The sequence below is a fragment of the Alosa sapidissima genome, chromosome 7 (genome assembly GCF_018492685.1).
Source record: "Alosa sapidissima isolate fAloSap1 chromosome 7, fAloSap1.pri, whole genome shotgun sequence".
NCBI lineage: Eukaryota > Metazoa > Chordata > Actinopteri > Clupeiformes > Clupeidae > Alosa > Alosa sapidissima.
Window position 1 is genome coordinate 17,629,903 of NC_055963.1, and position 15,658 is coordinate 17,645,560.

Consider the following 15,658-nt stretch of genomic DNA (forward strand, 5'->3'; position numbering starts at 1 on the left):
GGAGTGGAAGTTGCAGACAAGTGAAATGGTGAGGTTTTGAAGCGCTGCATCTCATGGATACTAAAATGCAATACTCAAAACATTATGATAATCGCTTGACACAATAAGACTGTATTTTCTCAAATCTGCTATGAAAAAGTTGAATTGTACCGCCAGATAGATAGATAGATAGATAGATAGATAGATAGATACTTTATTGATCCCCAGGGGAAATTCAAGGTCACAGTAGCATACAGACAACACACACACACATTCACTAACAGCAGAAAGTAATTCAAAAAACTTAGAAAGTTAAAACAAAGACACAGAGCTACTTGACGTGCTGCCACTCTTGTCGGCGCCGGAACCTAGTGTTAATGTTCATATAACTCATTCATATTCATATAACCTAGTGCTAATGTTCATATAAGATATTCTACAGTGTCGAAGTACAGACACACTCTTGAAAACAACACACCAACACAACACAACTACCTCTGCCTTATTCACAAAAGCTGGCTGCCTCACATGAGATGCACTGAAGACAGTGACTGTCTTTTACAACTGAACAAAAGACCAGATACCAAAATGGGAGAGAAAACAGGTTTACAGGCAAAGAATGTCCCCATAAGCCCTCCACGCATAACTCTTTCTTTACTAAATCACTGCAACCTGACAGCTTGATCCTCTCGGACAGCTGTAAACTGTTTTAGATCAAGCACATGGTCTCTGAATCACAGAATATGAAAAACATACACACACATAATCTCACATTTTCAACATTAACACCAACACCTAAAATACCAAATACAAAAGATAAGATATAGATGCAAGACTGCCCACCAGTGTACTCTGTCTGAACTTATTAAAAATGTTAGCCTTTCTGCCTCTATCTGTTATGGCCAAATGCAGGTAGGTTGACAAATGGTGGAAGACACCCACAATAACACAAATGTGCACTATTGAAAAACAGGTCTTTTTGGAAATGATCATATCGATGTTTCAAACTGACATTTTTTTAAGTGAAATAATTGGGTTTAAAGAAAAGGAAGAAAACTCTTAAAGACCAAGGGGGGTAATGTTATTTTCTGACCAAATGAAATGCCAGAGTAGATAACATTACTAGCATTCTATAAATTGACGGGAAAAACAAATGGGGTAACTTAGCTTACCTCGTGCATCGCATGCCTTGCCTTGCCCCATCTTCCCTTCAACTTCAGGTTAGTTATATAAACTTTACTTTGGGCCATGCCATATCAACTGAAGTCAATTCATGGTTTAATACAATATGCTTTACAGCAAGGACACTCGGTTTGGGGAATTTATTATGTATATATAAGACCATTAAGTAAAAAGACAAACCCAATTAGCATGTTGTTAGCCAAAACAACCTCATGTTAAATAACACCACCACAACTTCCTACTCACGGGAGATGTATTTTCATTTCATTTCATTTCACTTAGCAGCATAAAAAAGATAGCCCTTTCTAAATGCAGAACTTTAGTGTTCACGTGTGTGTTCACTTTCCGTGTTCGTTGTGCATAACGCTAACGTTACCTCGCCTAAAGTAGGAAGGAATTCTCTTCCAGAGAAAATGTTCCATAACATGATATCAAGCGCTGTAAGCAGCTCACCGTCTGGCTTATCGGTGCACTGCTAACGTTAGCGTCTATTGTCCACAGCTGACACAATGACCAGTTGAAACATAAATGCACCCTACCAGAGTCAGACAGTGCATCTCTACACGTGCAATCGTGCACAAAATAGGCATTAACGTTAAGACAATCTTACCCGGTGCAGTCGCTGGCACAGATCTTCTATTACACTGTTACAACATTCAGTTTCGTAAACGATGTTTGGTTTCTTTCATCAGTTTCAGGGAGAGCAAGGGCGATAGCGGTCCCCTCCAGGAATACAAAACCAACACGAGAGTTCCGGGTAACTAACGTTAACAGACACAACCCTCACATGTCAAAACAATAGCGTTTTAGGTCATCGGAACCACGGAGACTCATGTGAAATGTTAGGAATTTTGGGATTAAGAATTTTAATTCCACAAATCTAAGGCCAGAGATTTTATACACACTTTTGATTTTATTCACGGAATATCCTCTCTAATTTCCTTCAATTAGTCCTAAATTTGCCCCATATAGTGTAGGCTACTTGTTGGCCCCCTAAACTCATTGAATTTGATAGACATTGACTTTGTGGCTTGGCTTTTTAAAAATAGGCCTAGGCTATTTTGACCATCAGTTTGCCAAGAAGTCAGAAGAAGGCTACCTTATTAGTGCTGCCCGTAGGCCTACCCTTAATGAACAAAACCTCTATGAATATTCTAAGTTACAAAGGCGTCTGATCTGTTAAAGAGTTAGCCTACATTGACTAAATGTTTGGCAGCTGAGAGAGACTAAAAAAACGACCGTTTTGTCGGCTGCAATCATGTATGCATTCCCATTCATTCACAAAAATCACTCTGTAGCCGTGGCCTTTTCACTAGGCTTCTTCTGTGGATGCAGCGCTCTCTGTTGGAAAGTTATGCACATTACAGAGAGGACGGCCCTGTGAAACGTACAGTAGTAGGCCCTAGGCCTATTTTGCTCCTTTTAATCTTACCCTTCCATATGCAGACTTCATGCAACGGGCACTCTCGTGTAGTCTAAAAAGATCATGCTAAACAAATAGTTTTCCCTACCATTTATGTTTCAAAACGTTCTTCTCGAGCTTCTGTCATTTTTAAATACAGCATAGATTGTAGTTATGCAAATTAATGGATGTTTCCTCTTTTAGTCAAGTCAACTAAAGTCAACTTTATTTATATAGTGCATTTCATATACAGAGGTCATTCAATGTGCTTTACATAAACAAAAGCAAACAGGAATAGCTGATAAAAAGCATAGAAGGGCAATAGTCAAATAATAGTTTAAAAAGTAAAGAATAATAATAAAGATCATAATAAAAAAGAAAACATAAAATGCACAAGGTAAAAATCATTTAAAAATAAAGAATAATTAATAAGCAAAAAAACAAAGGCAAAAGTAGTAAAAAAGTAATAAAAGACAAGGTAAAATAATCAAGGCAGATTCAGAATTTGTAACTCAGCGCAGTTAGCAGAAAGCCTCTGAGAACAGTTTGGTCTTAAGTCTAGATTTAAAATGGGCTTTTAGCTGTTTTCCTACTTATTGCTGTTTTCATCATAGGGAAGAATGATGTTGCTTTTCCAATAATGTTTTTACTTATCAAAACTCATTTAAATTTTGCCACTCAAAGAACATTATGTCACACTAAAAATGCCAAGAGCTGAGCACAGACTAACTATGAAATAATTTACTGCTGATGACAAATCAATTGGTGGGCTCTTGGGTAGTAAGAGAACAAGTTCTCAGATTTGTGCAGAGATATGTTCACTCTCACTTGAAAACAGATTTAACGACCCAAAGGTAAATCTGTAAATCTTTTTTTCATGCACACACAAACACACACACACACACACACACACACACACACACACACACACACACACACACACACACACAGACAGACACACACACAAAGACACAGACACAAAGACACACACACACACACACACACACACACACACACACACACACACACACACACACACAATGCTAATGCTTCCATCTCTTTAGTGCCTGCCCTCCACATTTCTATTCTTGCAGCAACTAAAATCATCCACTAGGTGGTATAGCTCACATTAAGAATATGAACACTTGGCATGACTCATTCATCCAACATCTACCAAATGAAAAAAAAAAAAATCTTCAGATGACCACTGGGCGGCAAAAAATTACTAATTTTTAAACGGAGTGTAAGTTTTATCTCTCTGTAAAAAACAATAATATATACTGTAGTTTGCATGGCTAAACAAATTAGGTTTTATTCAATTTACATGGCTAGTGCCTTATTTTCACATATATGTGTGTGTGTGTGTGTGTGTGTGTGTGTGTGTGTATGTACATGTTTATGTATTTTTGCATGTGTGTGTGTGTGTATGTGCAAGTGTACACGTGTGTGTGTGTGTGTGTGTGTGTGTGTGTGTGTGTGTGACTGTGTGTGTGTGTACATGTTTGTACAAGTGTGTGTGTGTGTATGTGTGTGCATATGTGTCTGTGTGTGTATGTACTGTAGTGTGTATGTACATGTTTATGCATTTTTGCGTGTGTGTGTGTGTACATGTTTGTGTGTGTTTGTGAGTGTCTGAGATTGCTTGTATGTCTATCTGCCTGCCAGTGTTTTACCTGGCGAGGGGTGTGTTGTTCGTCTGTGTCTGTGACTATGTGTATGCTCTGAAGCCCAGGCTCTTTGCAGCCATCTGTCTCTACTCCCGCCAGACTTTTACAGTTATTCTGAGTGCGGATAGGAGAGAGAGGGAGGGAGAGAGAGAGAGAGAGAGAGAGAGAGAGAACACATCTGGCAGGACTTGCTTTTCTGTTCCCAACTTTGGATATCCTTTACCCTGTAAGTGTGCCATTGATACAGTGGAGGATGCTATCTGAACTTTTTTACCTGCACACCAAGTTCAAAGGTTCAGGTTCAAACTGGCTAATTGCATCTATGCTATATCTCCTGAGACCATTAAGAATATTGTTTCTATGTACAAGACGACAAAACCACAACACTTTTAGCTTGTTGCGGTTTTAAAGAATTTCATACCATCGTCTGAAGTTGCAGCTAAGCATGTAGAGCAGTCAGTGACTGATAACTCAACAAGAGCGAATTTATATGTTTTGTTGGTAGAGAGCCCATCATGAATGTGGAGCGGGGTGGGTATGGTAGCCTGGCCATGCCCACCTAGATCTCCTTTCAAGACAGTTGAACCTTCTGGAGGTGTTGTTTATTCTAATTTAATGCAACATCGATGAAGGAAGGTGCCTGCTTGATAACCCCAGTGAAATGCTATTGAATTGACTGCTCTGTTGGTAATGTGTTTGGCCCACAAAGGTTACTTTGTTAGTGATTTTGTTTTTATGGTAAGATGGTACAATAGTCTTGGTTGGTGATTGGCTGCTGTGGGAAATCCCCTACCTATGGTATATCCCATAAGTTCCAAAAGAGAGATGCTTGTTAAAGTTGTTACCTTAGATGTGAGAAGTGTACAGTTTTTTACTATAGAAAAAGTCTCTAATGCCCTGATACGCTGAACATCTGTTCGTCAGACCAAAAGTGTTCCTGCAGTCCAAATATAGCACAATGATGGAGTGATGTGAGGGGGTACCGACGCAGGACCTCTGTCCTCCTTCTCCTCCCCGTAACTCTCTCGTCACTCGGCCAATTGTCGGAGGCGGTCAAACTGCTGAGTAATACCGGACCCGCCATCAATCAGTCACCTCGACCTGGCCAATGGGCTGTCCCGTGTTGTTCTCCGCGGGCCTGTGGCGGAGTAGTGTGTTGGCAGATGCCTAATTTTAATCTCCTTAAGTATGCGCATTGCCGCTGGCAATAAGCATCCCTGTCTGCCTGAGTGATGGTGTTTGGGCCGGTCCAAATGCAGACCTGCACCTGGCCTGTGGCGTGGTGGAGTGGCCGGAAGCAGCAGCGGTCTAGTCTGGTCTGGTGCATCGTAAGAGCATCGTGTTGGCGATTGCGTTTAGCTGTTTTCCACTTATCTTGAGTGGTGTTCCTTTTTTTGTTGTATGTGTGTGTTTGTGTTAACCTTGAAGTCAGGGCTGAGTAGGAGCGATGTTTTATTCATTCACGTTCTCTCCAGTCCAGAGAAGTTGGCACCACTACACAAAGTATGTCCTCCTCTCTCGATGAGACCTGCCTAGGGGGAGCTTGGTCTATTTCCCCATCAAAGAGAACATGGAGGAGGGGAGGTGATGGAGGGTAGAGAGCACTACAACTTAACGATGGAGGATGGTCTTGCATAGACGTGCTCTAATGTGTGTCTGTGTGTGTGATTCACATCGTAACTAGATGCATGAAGATGCTCAGGGACTATTCTCATTAGTGGAAGACCCTATTCAACTGGATTCACCCTCTCCTAACTCCAGCTCAGCTCATCCAGCTTGTCAAATCTGCCCCTCATCAGTCCTAACTTCCAAGTCCTATTTTTTTTTATATATCCAAACAGTAACAGGTCCCCATAATATTTGGCTATGCTACATTATATGAGTTGATCTCAACACGAATAGTGTCATGAACACTGAGAGGTTATGAATGAATGAATCCTGAAATGAGTCTCTCAACCATTCAAAAGTGCAAATCATTGTGATGCAAATATGATAGCACATTAAGCTTCGACTGGATTATGTTTTGGCCATTTTCAAGGACACCAAGTATAATTTGTCCATTACTGCTACGGTTATGCCTGTGTGTATGGTGAAAATGTTTGTTTCATTTATTTGTTGAGCCTTGCGGTTATGGCTGCCACGTGACCAATCAATACCGGCGATTTTCAGTCAAGAGATCTGCACGCGCGTCCCCATTCCTTTCGTTTTCTTTGCTCTTCCTAGAGCGCGTTCGCGTAGAGAGGGAAAAGAGTGAATATATCGGCCGAGCTTGTCTCAGAGGCACGCGCCAGTGATGTACCTCCGCGTCAGCGCGTGCTCTCCTTTACGCGCCCACCCCATCCAAAGAGCCTTGCCTTCCTCTCCTGCTTTCCATGCGCGTGCTTCGCACAGGTCTCTAGAACGTAGAGAGGGATGATGGCGGAAGAAGAGCATCGTTGAGTCCGCAAACAGTTTTTTGGAAATAGAACTATCATACTGCAGTTTAATAATATTATCATCGGTGGTCTCCCTAAGAAGAGGCGATGGGGAACGAAGCCAGCCTCGAGGGAGGGGGACAACCCGGTGAGCCGGGCTCCATGGTTGGGATGGCAGGAGCTGCAGGATCCGTTTCAGCACCACCGGGCGCTGGACAGCACATCAAGCCTGTGAACGGTACTGCAGCTGGGGGAGGAGCGGTCACGGGACCCGGAGCAGGGATGAACAGGTATACCAGGGCACCATCTCTTCGTCTTAATAGCATCCATTATACGCAAAATATGCCCTTTGTTGTTCATTGACATGAACTCTGTGATGTGCATACATTATGGTACCTTGGTATGAACGACCGCGACACCATAGGGTCTACCCCTGAGACGGACCACTAACGCTGTCCCCTAGTTTTTCGTTTGTCGCACTCTAGAAAAAAATAAGTTGCGTTAAAGATGCCGCATATATTAATACATTCTACAATAATAGTGCCAACGCAGTGGCATAGTGCTATTCTGCAATGACTAAATAGCTTTTGCATCCCATATTAGCAGTTTGGCCCGTTAGCTGCTGGATATGTCTTTCACGCCAGTCAATGGGCTTTAGGATTTTGCTCTGTGCGAGTAGCTGTAGTGTAGGCTGTGTGTCATTGCTGTGGAGGAGTCGATGGATAAACTACACGTTCACGTAGGCTGTTGACCAGGAGAGCCACGGCGATCATTTGACACAAACAGTTGAAACGCGCCGAATGTTTCCAAGTGAGAATGGGAGCGGATGATGCTAATGTCCTAAGCTCGTGCTCATGATGATGATGGTGGTGTGTCCCTGCTCTCTCTCTTTTTCTGTGTGTGTGTGTGTGTGTGTGTAGGCTACACACGCGTGTTTGAGAGTAGGAAGGGGGGACTACAAGAAACGTGTTTTAGAAGCGCAATCAGTCAACATCCATTATATCTTGATAGTATTCCGCTCAATAAATAGGCTTAATTGTCCCCTGTAATAGGAAGTCAATGATGTAAGATGTGATGTACAGTACAAGCCCATATGATGTATGACATTCAAACTGAAGTGTAACAGTAAATTGATAAGATATTCGAAAATATGATCGAACCTACACTTCTCGACTAAGCCTTGGCCACTGGCTGCAGCCTCCTTCATGGATTTGCGTTGAATTTTTCCTCGCAATACAATATTGTACTGCACGCACACATTACAAAAAAGAGAAGGCAACAGATTTACTTATTTTCAGATACAATTGCCCTGCTGGCACGCTAATTGCATGGTCAATCTCCGTGATTACGAGTCTCCACATACATTATATAACACGGCTTTGGTGGAACACGGCTCGTGGCTCTATGTGCGGAAAGCACGGATAATTCTCAGAATATCTGTATTTCACGTGTAAAAACATATTTTTGAAATATTTTACATGAACGAAATCGGAGTCGGTTTAGGTCTATGCGCTTAATGATTTCGAGCTGCCTGTTGGACCTCTTTAATGTGTGCTTAGAAGAAGGATTCCTTTCATTACAAATTGATAGCAGCGCAATGAATGTACATGTGAACGGAGCGCATCACGTGCAGCATGTTTGCTCACTCTCACTTGCTCTCCTGCGGGCGCTTTCTCGTCACGTTTCTCTCTCACACACATTTCTGCCTTCCTGTCTTAGCTTAACCATCAGTATCGGGAACATAAGAGACAAGGTTAAATAACTGGGGCTTAACCATTCGGTTGACGCGCTAACATAGAAATATAGCTTACGTTTCGACCCCCTTCCGCACAGCTAGAGCAAGTGGGTTTCCACTATGAGTGGAGCGCGTTGTGAGGTGGGTCTAGGACAGGCAGGCTACAAGCAAGAGAAGTAGCCCAGGGTGTAGCTCGCCCGCTAGCTACTGATTTGCTCTCCGACTGGTTTATTCAGGTGAAGTTGGTTTGAAAAAAGTGATTGACAGAAGAAAGGCTGAAGTTGACGATAACCTTAAACATGCTTGCCATAAGAATCTTCCAATGTCAATTAATTAAAAGGGAATAGGCTACGCTAGAATTATGTGAAATTCGAAATAGCCTAGTATTAGACCTGGTATTACAACAGGGCTGCGCAATCACATAGTTATTTTCGCTATAACCTCTACCTTTCTTCTACTGATATTTGAATCGCAGTAATGACTTCCGAATGTCCTTGGTAATCAGCTTGTGATTGCGTTGAGAGGAGGAACTCGGCTGTTAATCATCATGATGATGGTGGTGGTGTGTGCGTTTGAGTTCACCTCTTTACATGATGGATAGCCTACTATGGATTAAGTGTAGGTGCATTCAGAACAATAAAGGTCCTGCAAAGAACCGTTCAGACCAATGTTATCTAAACCATTTTTGTTTGGTGCCTCAAAAAAGTAGGATATTAGTCTATCTAAATCTCAAAATCTATTCTATAAGGCTTGGTTCCTGCACAGCACTTGAACCTTTGAGTGTTTAAAGACTCAAAGCTCACTTGGCACCTGCCCTTATCAGTTGCCCAGCCTACAGTGTATTAGCTTTCTCCTTTTCTCAAATGAGCGGAGATGGGATGTACAGTATATCTTTCTTTTAGTGTGTGTGTGTGTGTTTGTATGGTAAACCCATCTCAGATTACATCATCTGCTCTGAGAATTTTTAGAAGGCCTTAAGCTGAATTTGGATTTGTAATTTACACCTGATGAGCTGTGTTGCTGTGGACATGCACCAACCAGTGGTTTTACTGGTTTCACTGAATTCTGTATGTTCCTTTTTCAGATTGAAACTGATATGATATTCTTTGTTTTATTTACTGATGAAGATTAAAGTTATGGAAGGCAGAGAAGCAATTACTATAAATTAAAGTTCAGTAGGTTAATGCTAAATACTGTATCAAGCCCTAAATCCATCTTTACTAAAGTATATAGCCATTGGACATGGATGTGTAAAATCGGCTGATATCGTTATCTAACAGGTGCCATCTGTGGAGTTGTAGAATGGTCAGGAGCCTCCATGATAGGTTGATGATGCCTGTAGCAAGAGTTGGTCTAAAGGCTTGGATCATGAATACAGCATCATAATATCACCTCTGAAAGGTGTACTTGCATTCTTGCAAGGGGTGTGTGTGTGTGTGCGTGTGTGTGTGTGTGTGTGTGTGTGTGTGTGTGTGTGTGTGTCGGGGGCGGCATATTCAAATGGAGATCTGTTGGCTTCCCAGCCTATCTTTCTCTGGCATTGTAATTGTTAATTCTCAACAGTACTTTTCACACAATATAACACACCGAAATGCCAAGCAATATTTCTCAGCAGAGGAGTTGAGTGTGTGGCAGATGGTTTGTGACAGAAGTCCCAGTGTGAATCATTGCATCACAGCATTTGGAGAACAGAGGGAGTGAGAGGACAGTGTTAGCTTCGCATGCTGCACTTCTTCTGAGTGACCCAGGACCTGACCATCATATTCCTGATGGGCATTTTTTAGTGTGTGGATTTGTGCATTCGAGTGTGCTTGTGTTTGTGTGTGTGTGTGTGTGTGTGTGTGTGTGTGTGTGTGTGTGTGTGTGTGTGTGTGTGTGTGTGTATGTGTTAGATTTATGATCATATTAAAAACTGGCAGAGCTAATCTCATACCTGCCTCTTCCCTTGGTCTGTTGTTTATAGTCTTAGGAGGCCTAATCTTCAGTCAATCTCTCTCTCTCTCTCTCTCTCTCACTCTCTCTTCAACAGTTCTGAATTGCAATGAAAAGAATGGCTATCCTGCACTGGAACTGTCAGACACAGCTCTGGGTAGTTTCAGGCAGGCCCATAATTACCCTAATAGGATCAATTATCAGTCTTAATTAATACCTGCCACAAGGCTCCCGAAGGTCCTCACTGTTTCACACGGACACACAGAGTGGTCTCGGGAATTTGCAGACCAAGTGCCTCTCCAGATTCGGAGATGGTCAGGTCAGATGTGGAGAGTGACTTTGTGAGAGTCAGCCACCCTGCTGATGGTGCTCTGTTGAGCACATTTTTTGTCAAAATGAGGCAAAATGCGTGGGTGAATTCAGACATGCAAAATGAATATTTCATAGACCATGTTTAATTATTAGTATATTATTATACCCAAGACACTAAAGCCAATGCAGCTCTGTACCTGATACATCCTGTAAATGCACTATACTGTATAGGGAATCACTTCACATGGCCATATACAAAATCTAACAAAAAAGGAGTTTTGCTGTGATCCTCGTCTCTTCTCTCTCTCTCTCTCTCTCTCTCTCTCTCTCTCTCTCTCTCTCTCTCTTTGGCTTTGGCTCTTTGCTGTCTCTGTCTCTGTCTCAGACATTTAAGACTAGCACAGCATTTTCTGGCATTTAGGTTGTATGGGAGATTGCGTTTGAACAAAAAAAAAAAAAGATTTGACTGAGGGTCATCCTGCAGGGCTTGGACAGCACTCTCAGGAGGGTAAATAAAATTGCAACAAGATGTTTTCCAGAAATTCCTCACCCCATGTCTAAGTCAGGATAGATAGAATAGTATTGGCTTCACCTTACTCTACTGGAAACAAGGTATAGGCTACATCCTAATCTGAAGTTTTTAGCTGCCATAACAGATGCCATGTCATGTCAAGTTAGCATGCAAGACATTTCAGTATTGTTGGCTTGAAGATTGGGAGATTGGAAGATATTTGAGCAGAATCTGTTATGCGTGCTCTCCTTTTACTGCATTTGGCAGGCGTGCGCGTACATCTATAAGTGAGACCACTGCACCTATTTAATGTTGGCGCCGGCAGGGAAATATCAGCAAAAATGTTACCGTCCAATCACAGCCAGCAGAGTCATTCCATTTGAAAGTATGACTGGCTAAATGAAATTGATTATCAATTAACAACATTTAATGTGTTTTTGTCTGCAGAAAGATTTCAGTACATTGAATTTGCATTTTATCTGAGGTCAAGTGGAGTTTGGATGTAAATGATATAGGAAGGTTTTCCTTGTAACACATTTGAATACAGATACAACATTGCTTTAAAATTTACATCTGAGGCAGAAAAAAGGATATTGTGTGCCTTGTGTGTTTTATGCAGGGGAGGTCATTATAAAAATACTTGAACATACTGTATGAAAAATAGGTTGGACAGGCAGATTTGATTGAATAATGTAAAGCTTAAGTGAGCAGATTCATATCAATGTCATGTTTCATGTTTCATGAAAAAATGCAAAAGGGTGTAGAATTAAAACATATTTACTTAAGAAAACCATGCAGCCTCTGTCCAGTCCAGTAGTGTTGGTTTGCTTTTGCATGAATCTGTAAGCACACAGGTCTCAGAGGGCAAAAGGAAAGAGAGGGAGAGCGGGACAGACTAAACCATAGTTGACATAACAAAACCAGAAGATTAGTGTTTTATTTTGAGCATGGTTGTCATGTATATGCTCTCTCTCTCTCTCTCTTTCTCTCTCTCTCTCTCTCTCTCTCTCTCTCTCTCTCTCTCTCCCTGTGCTGTTGTGGTTGTGTGATGTAATTAAGTCAGTGTGGAAAATGGCTTTACTCAGACAGATGTCTGTTTCTCTGTGGAAATCACTAAAAAAATGTTCCCTTAAGGACAGAAAGTATGATGTGTTTATACAGACAAGCAGGCTTTCTCTTCTACAGCAGCCTTTGCTATTAAAGAAGACTGCTTTTAAAACTGATAAGTAGAAATAGAAAAATACAAAAACAGCAAGATGTTGTCAGCCTTTTTTTGTCTTGGTTGTAAAGTTCAGGCACACTGTAAAATGCAGGGGATAAAAAAAAAACCTGCTACGCTTGATAATGTCAGGCCGTCTTTAGATGTAAATTTTATGGTTTCTGAGCTATTTCTGGACCATGGCAGACTCGGACGAGAAATTGTTTATGCATGGCTAGGGTCAGCCTTCGTAGCAGTTCCCAATGAAAGTCCTGGTAACTGCTGATATGAGTAATACCAGTAAGGGCTTCTGGAAAGGGCTAAAGCACAGAAAAACGTTAAATGAGTGAAATGTGAAGTCTCGTGGAAATGCAGAGGTTTCGGAGGTAAAGTTATTTATAACCTCTGTCCCATTTAGTTTTGTTCCCAGTCTCTGCATCGCAAATTAATCCCTTTACTACACATAGCATGAAATAGCCCACTCTACTGCACGGAGCAGCGAACACAAGCAACCACTTCAGCAGCAGCCACAGAGTACACATGGGAGAGGGGTTGCAGTGGAGGATTGTGGGTATTTTAAGTCCAAGAGATACAGGGTTGGGCTGAGAGAGAGAGAGAGAAAGACAGAGAGAGAGGGAGAGAGAGAAAGAGGGAGTTTGTTTTGTGCTGCATCTCCTGCCTCAGTGTTGAACACAGTACTGCATCCCCTGCCTCAGTGTTGAACACAGTAATGTGAAGGCAACATCAGAACCTGTGTTGTAGGAAGACATGGTCTGTGGTTGTAGCTGCATTATGGACGTTAAGTGTGACATGTTCTGAGAAATGCCTCCACGACAAAATGGAGTTCACATGATTTGAGTCATTCTGAAGAAATGGCATTGAGGTATGAGTGCGTGCGTGTGTGTGTGTGTGTGTGTGTGTGTGTGTCTGTGTGTGTGTGTGTGTGTGTGTGTGTGTCTGTGTGTGAGTGTATTGAGACAGCGGGAGAAATGCGTACCTATGTTTCCATTTCACATCAACAGCCAAAGCAGCAGCACGGCAGGTGATTCATTTGTCGGTTGCCTTGCGCACACGCCCACAGACAGACACACAAAATGCACACGCTGGTCGACTCACACATGGCCCAAGGGATCTGATGTTCCCACTCTCCCAAAGACACACAGGTCAGGGTGGGGAGAGGAACGGTCTCTCACACACACACTTCTGCCCCCTTAAAGCCCATAGAACATGCTGAGATACAGACATACATTTTTCTTTTTAATAAAAATAGTGGTGCTAGGACAAGGTAATCGGCAAGAGACCTTTCAACGTTTAGCCAGCCCTGATTGTCCAGAGAAAAGCTGGCAGAGGCATGAGAGTGTAAAGAGGTGGAATGGTTGATAGAAGAGTGATGGTAGTTCAAAGGATACATTTCTAGACTCTTCTTTGTGCAGCGGAATATAAAACAGATTGAACCTTTAATAAAAAAATGTGCAATATACTGTATTATGTTACGTTATTAATATTTGCTCATCAGTTCAGTATCTCGCTCCTTTGGATTTGGCACAGTTGCTCTGATTAGTTGTTGCGCAATCACCGACTTACCCAGTGCTGACTTTCTCTGCTGTGCGCTTATCTATTCATTGTCATACTCTCATGTGATCTGCCAAAATGTGTTGACTCGCTCAGTGTGTTTACAAGCAATTACAGGCGAGCATATTGTTGTCTTTGTCGCCCGGGCCTGTGGCAGCCTCGCTGGGAATACGTTGGCACGATGAGATTAATGAAAAGAAGTAAAAGTGAAACAAACGTATCTCTGCCACCTCCGTAACAAGCAGGAGGGGTGTGTGTGGGGTGGGGGGGGGCAGAGAGAAAGAGAGATAGAGAGAGTGGTGGGGTGATTCTTATTGGAGAGATTTCAGTGATGCACCATGGGATGCCCGCTTTGAACACATCTAGGTTTTTTTTAACGGCTTCTGCCTCTTTTACTGTGCGTGATGTTCTCCACTGCGTATCGGTCGGGGTCGATGAAATTTACACCTCTATCTTAAAATAATGTGATTAAAATGCAACCAAAGGAAAGCACAATTCATCACACCAGGAATCTGTTTTTTTGCCATTTAAAACATATTAAAAAAATATAATGAATTAGTAATAGGTCTGCACAAAATCTAATTTAAACATGCAAAGACTTTAATTCACAGCTTTGTTTGTGTGTCCTTTTCACTTATAAGGTGTGTGCCACTGCCTCCTCAACACAGCATCTGTTGAGCCTCACACTGGCTGGCATGCAATGATAACGGCTCATAATGTTTAATGGAAGGCGCTTTGTTTAGGATATCACTGGAGTGGCATCTGTAAACAAGCCTGCCAGTCTATGTACGGCGTGTAAAATCAGACCAGCAGGTTACACGAGCCAGTGTATTGATGCCTGCCAATGATTTGCACAAGTCTGCAACGTAAATAAATATTTGGATATTCAAACACACACACACACACACACACACACACACACACACACACACACACTCATACATCTACACGCATACACACACAAATGCACTCATACTGTACAGTATATAGACTGATTTAATGTTTATAGTGGTGAGCTTCATGCCCATTGATTTCACAGCCCAAGAAATTGAGTGGATTTTAATTATTTTATTCAGATCAAGTTGGAACTGCCTTTGCATGACTGTGTGTATGTGTGTTTGGGTGTTTTGTGTGTGTGCGTGTGTGTGTGTGTGTGTGTGTGTGTGTGTATTCATGTAGACTTGTGTGTGTGTGTGTGTGTGTGTGTGTTTTCATTTATTCTGCTCTTCAGACGGATCCAAACAGATAAGAATTTAATTTGTGGAGAAAAAGAGTGAGGAGGAATTAGGCTGGCATATACCGGTCTGGCAGATTCCATTCGCGTCGTGGGCTTGTGATTGTTTTGCAGATGAGGCCCAGTGCCGGTCTTATCACCGACACACTCCACCGCCGCACGGTCATTATTGGCCGGCTCAGCGGCAATGTACAGCTATGGATAAACATTTCTTCAGGGAAAACTTTACTGCCAAGTCTGCAAATAAAAATGCGTTAGAAATGCATTTAAAATGCCCTTTTGGGACCAATTCAGCATCTGTTATTATTCATGTAATTGGAGCCCTACGTGCTTATTTTGCACAGATGTAAATTACCTCAGGTTGGTTCAGAATGGGTGGCTGAATTCACACCGAATACGTTCCAGCAGGTGTTCCCAGCAGTGTGGCGTGCTGCGTGCAGGTGTAAAAAGTTCCTTATGCGAGCTGGCAACGCCTTGCTTGGCCCGGAGCAAAAGGTCTTTCAGTGGCTTTCTATTATGT

At 42.1% G+C, this 15,658-nt stretch overlaps 2 protein-coding genes across 4 annotated transcripts in view; one reads left to right on the plus strand and one right to left on the minus strand.

The window, feature by feature from the left end:
- The window catches only part of LOC121713252 (helicase ARIP4-like), a 57,860-nt gene extending 55,982 nt beyond the window's left edge, over positions 1-1,878 (minus strand). The window contains exon 1 of one of the 2 annotated variants that reach the window (XM_042097761.1): positions 1,772-1,878. The gene's annotated coding sequence lies outside the window, so the exon portion shown is untranslated. The remainder of the gene's footprint in view (positions 1-1,771) is intronic. The other variant, XM_042097760.1, reaches the window with a different exon arrangement.
- Positions 1,879-6,612: 4,734 nt separating this feature from the next.
- The window catches only part of bsna (bassoon presynaptic cytomatrix protein a), a 108,116-nt gene continuing 99,070 nt past the window's right edge, over positions 6,613-15,658 (plus strand). For both annotated transcript variants that reach the window (XM_042099266.1, XM_042099267.1), the window contains exon 1: positions 6,613-6,934. In XM_042099266.1, the coding sequence (XP_041955200.1) occupies positions 6,753-6,934 (182 nt within the window). In that variant the 5' untranslated portion in view covers positions 6,613-6,752. The remainder of the gene's footprint in view (positions 6,935-15,658) is intronic.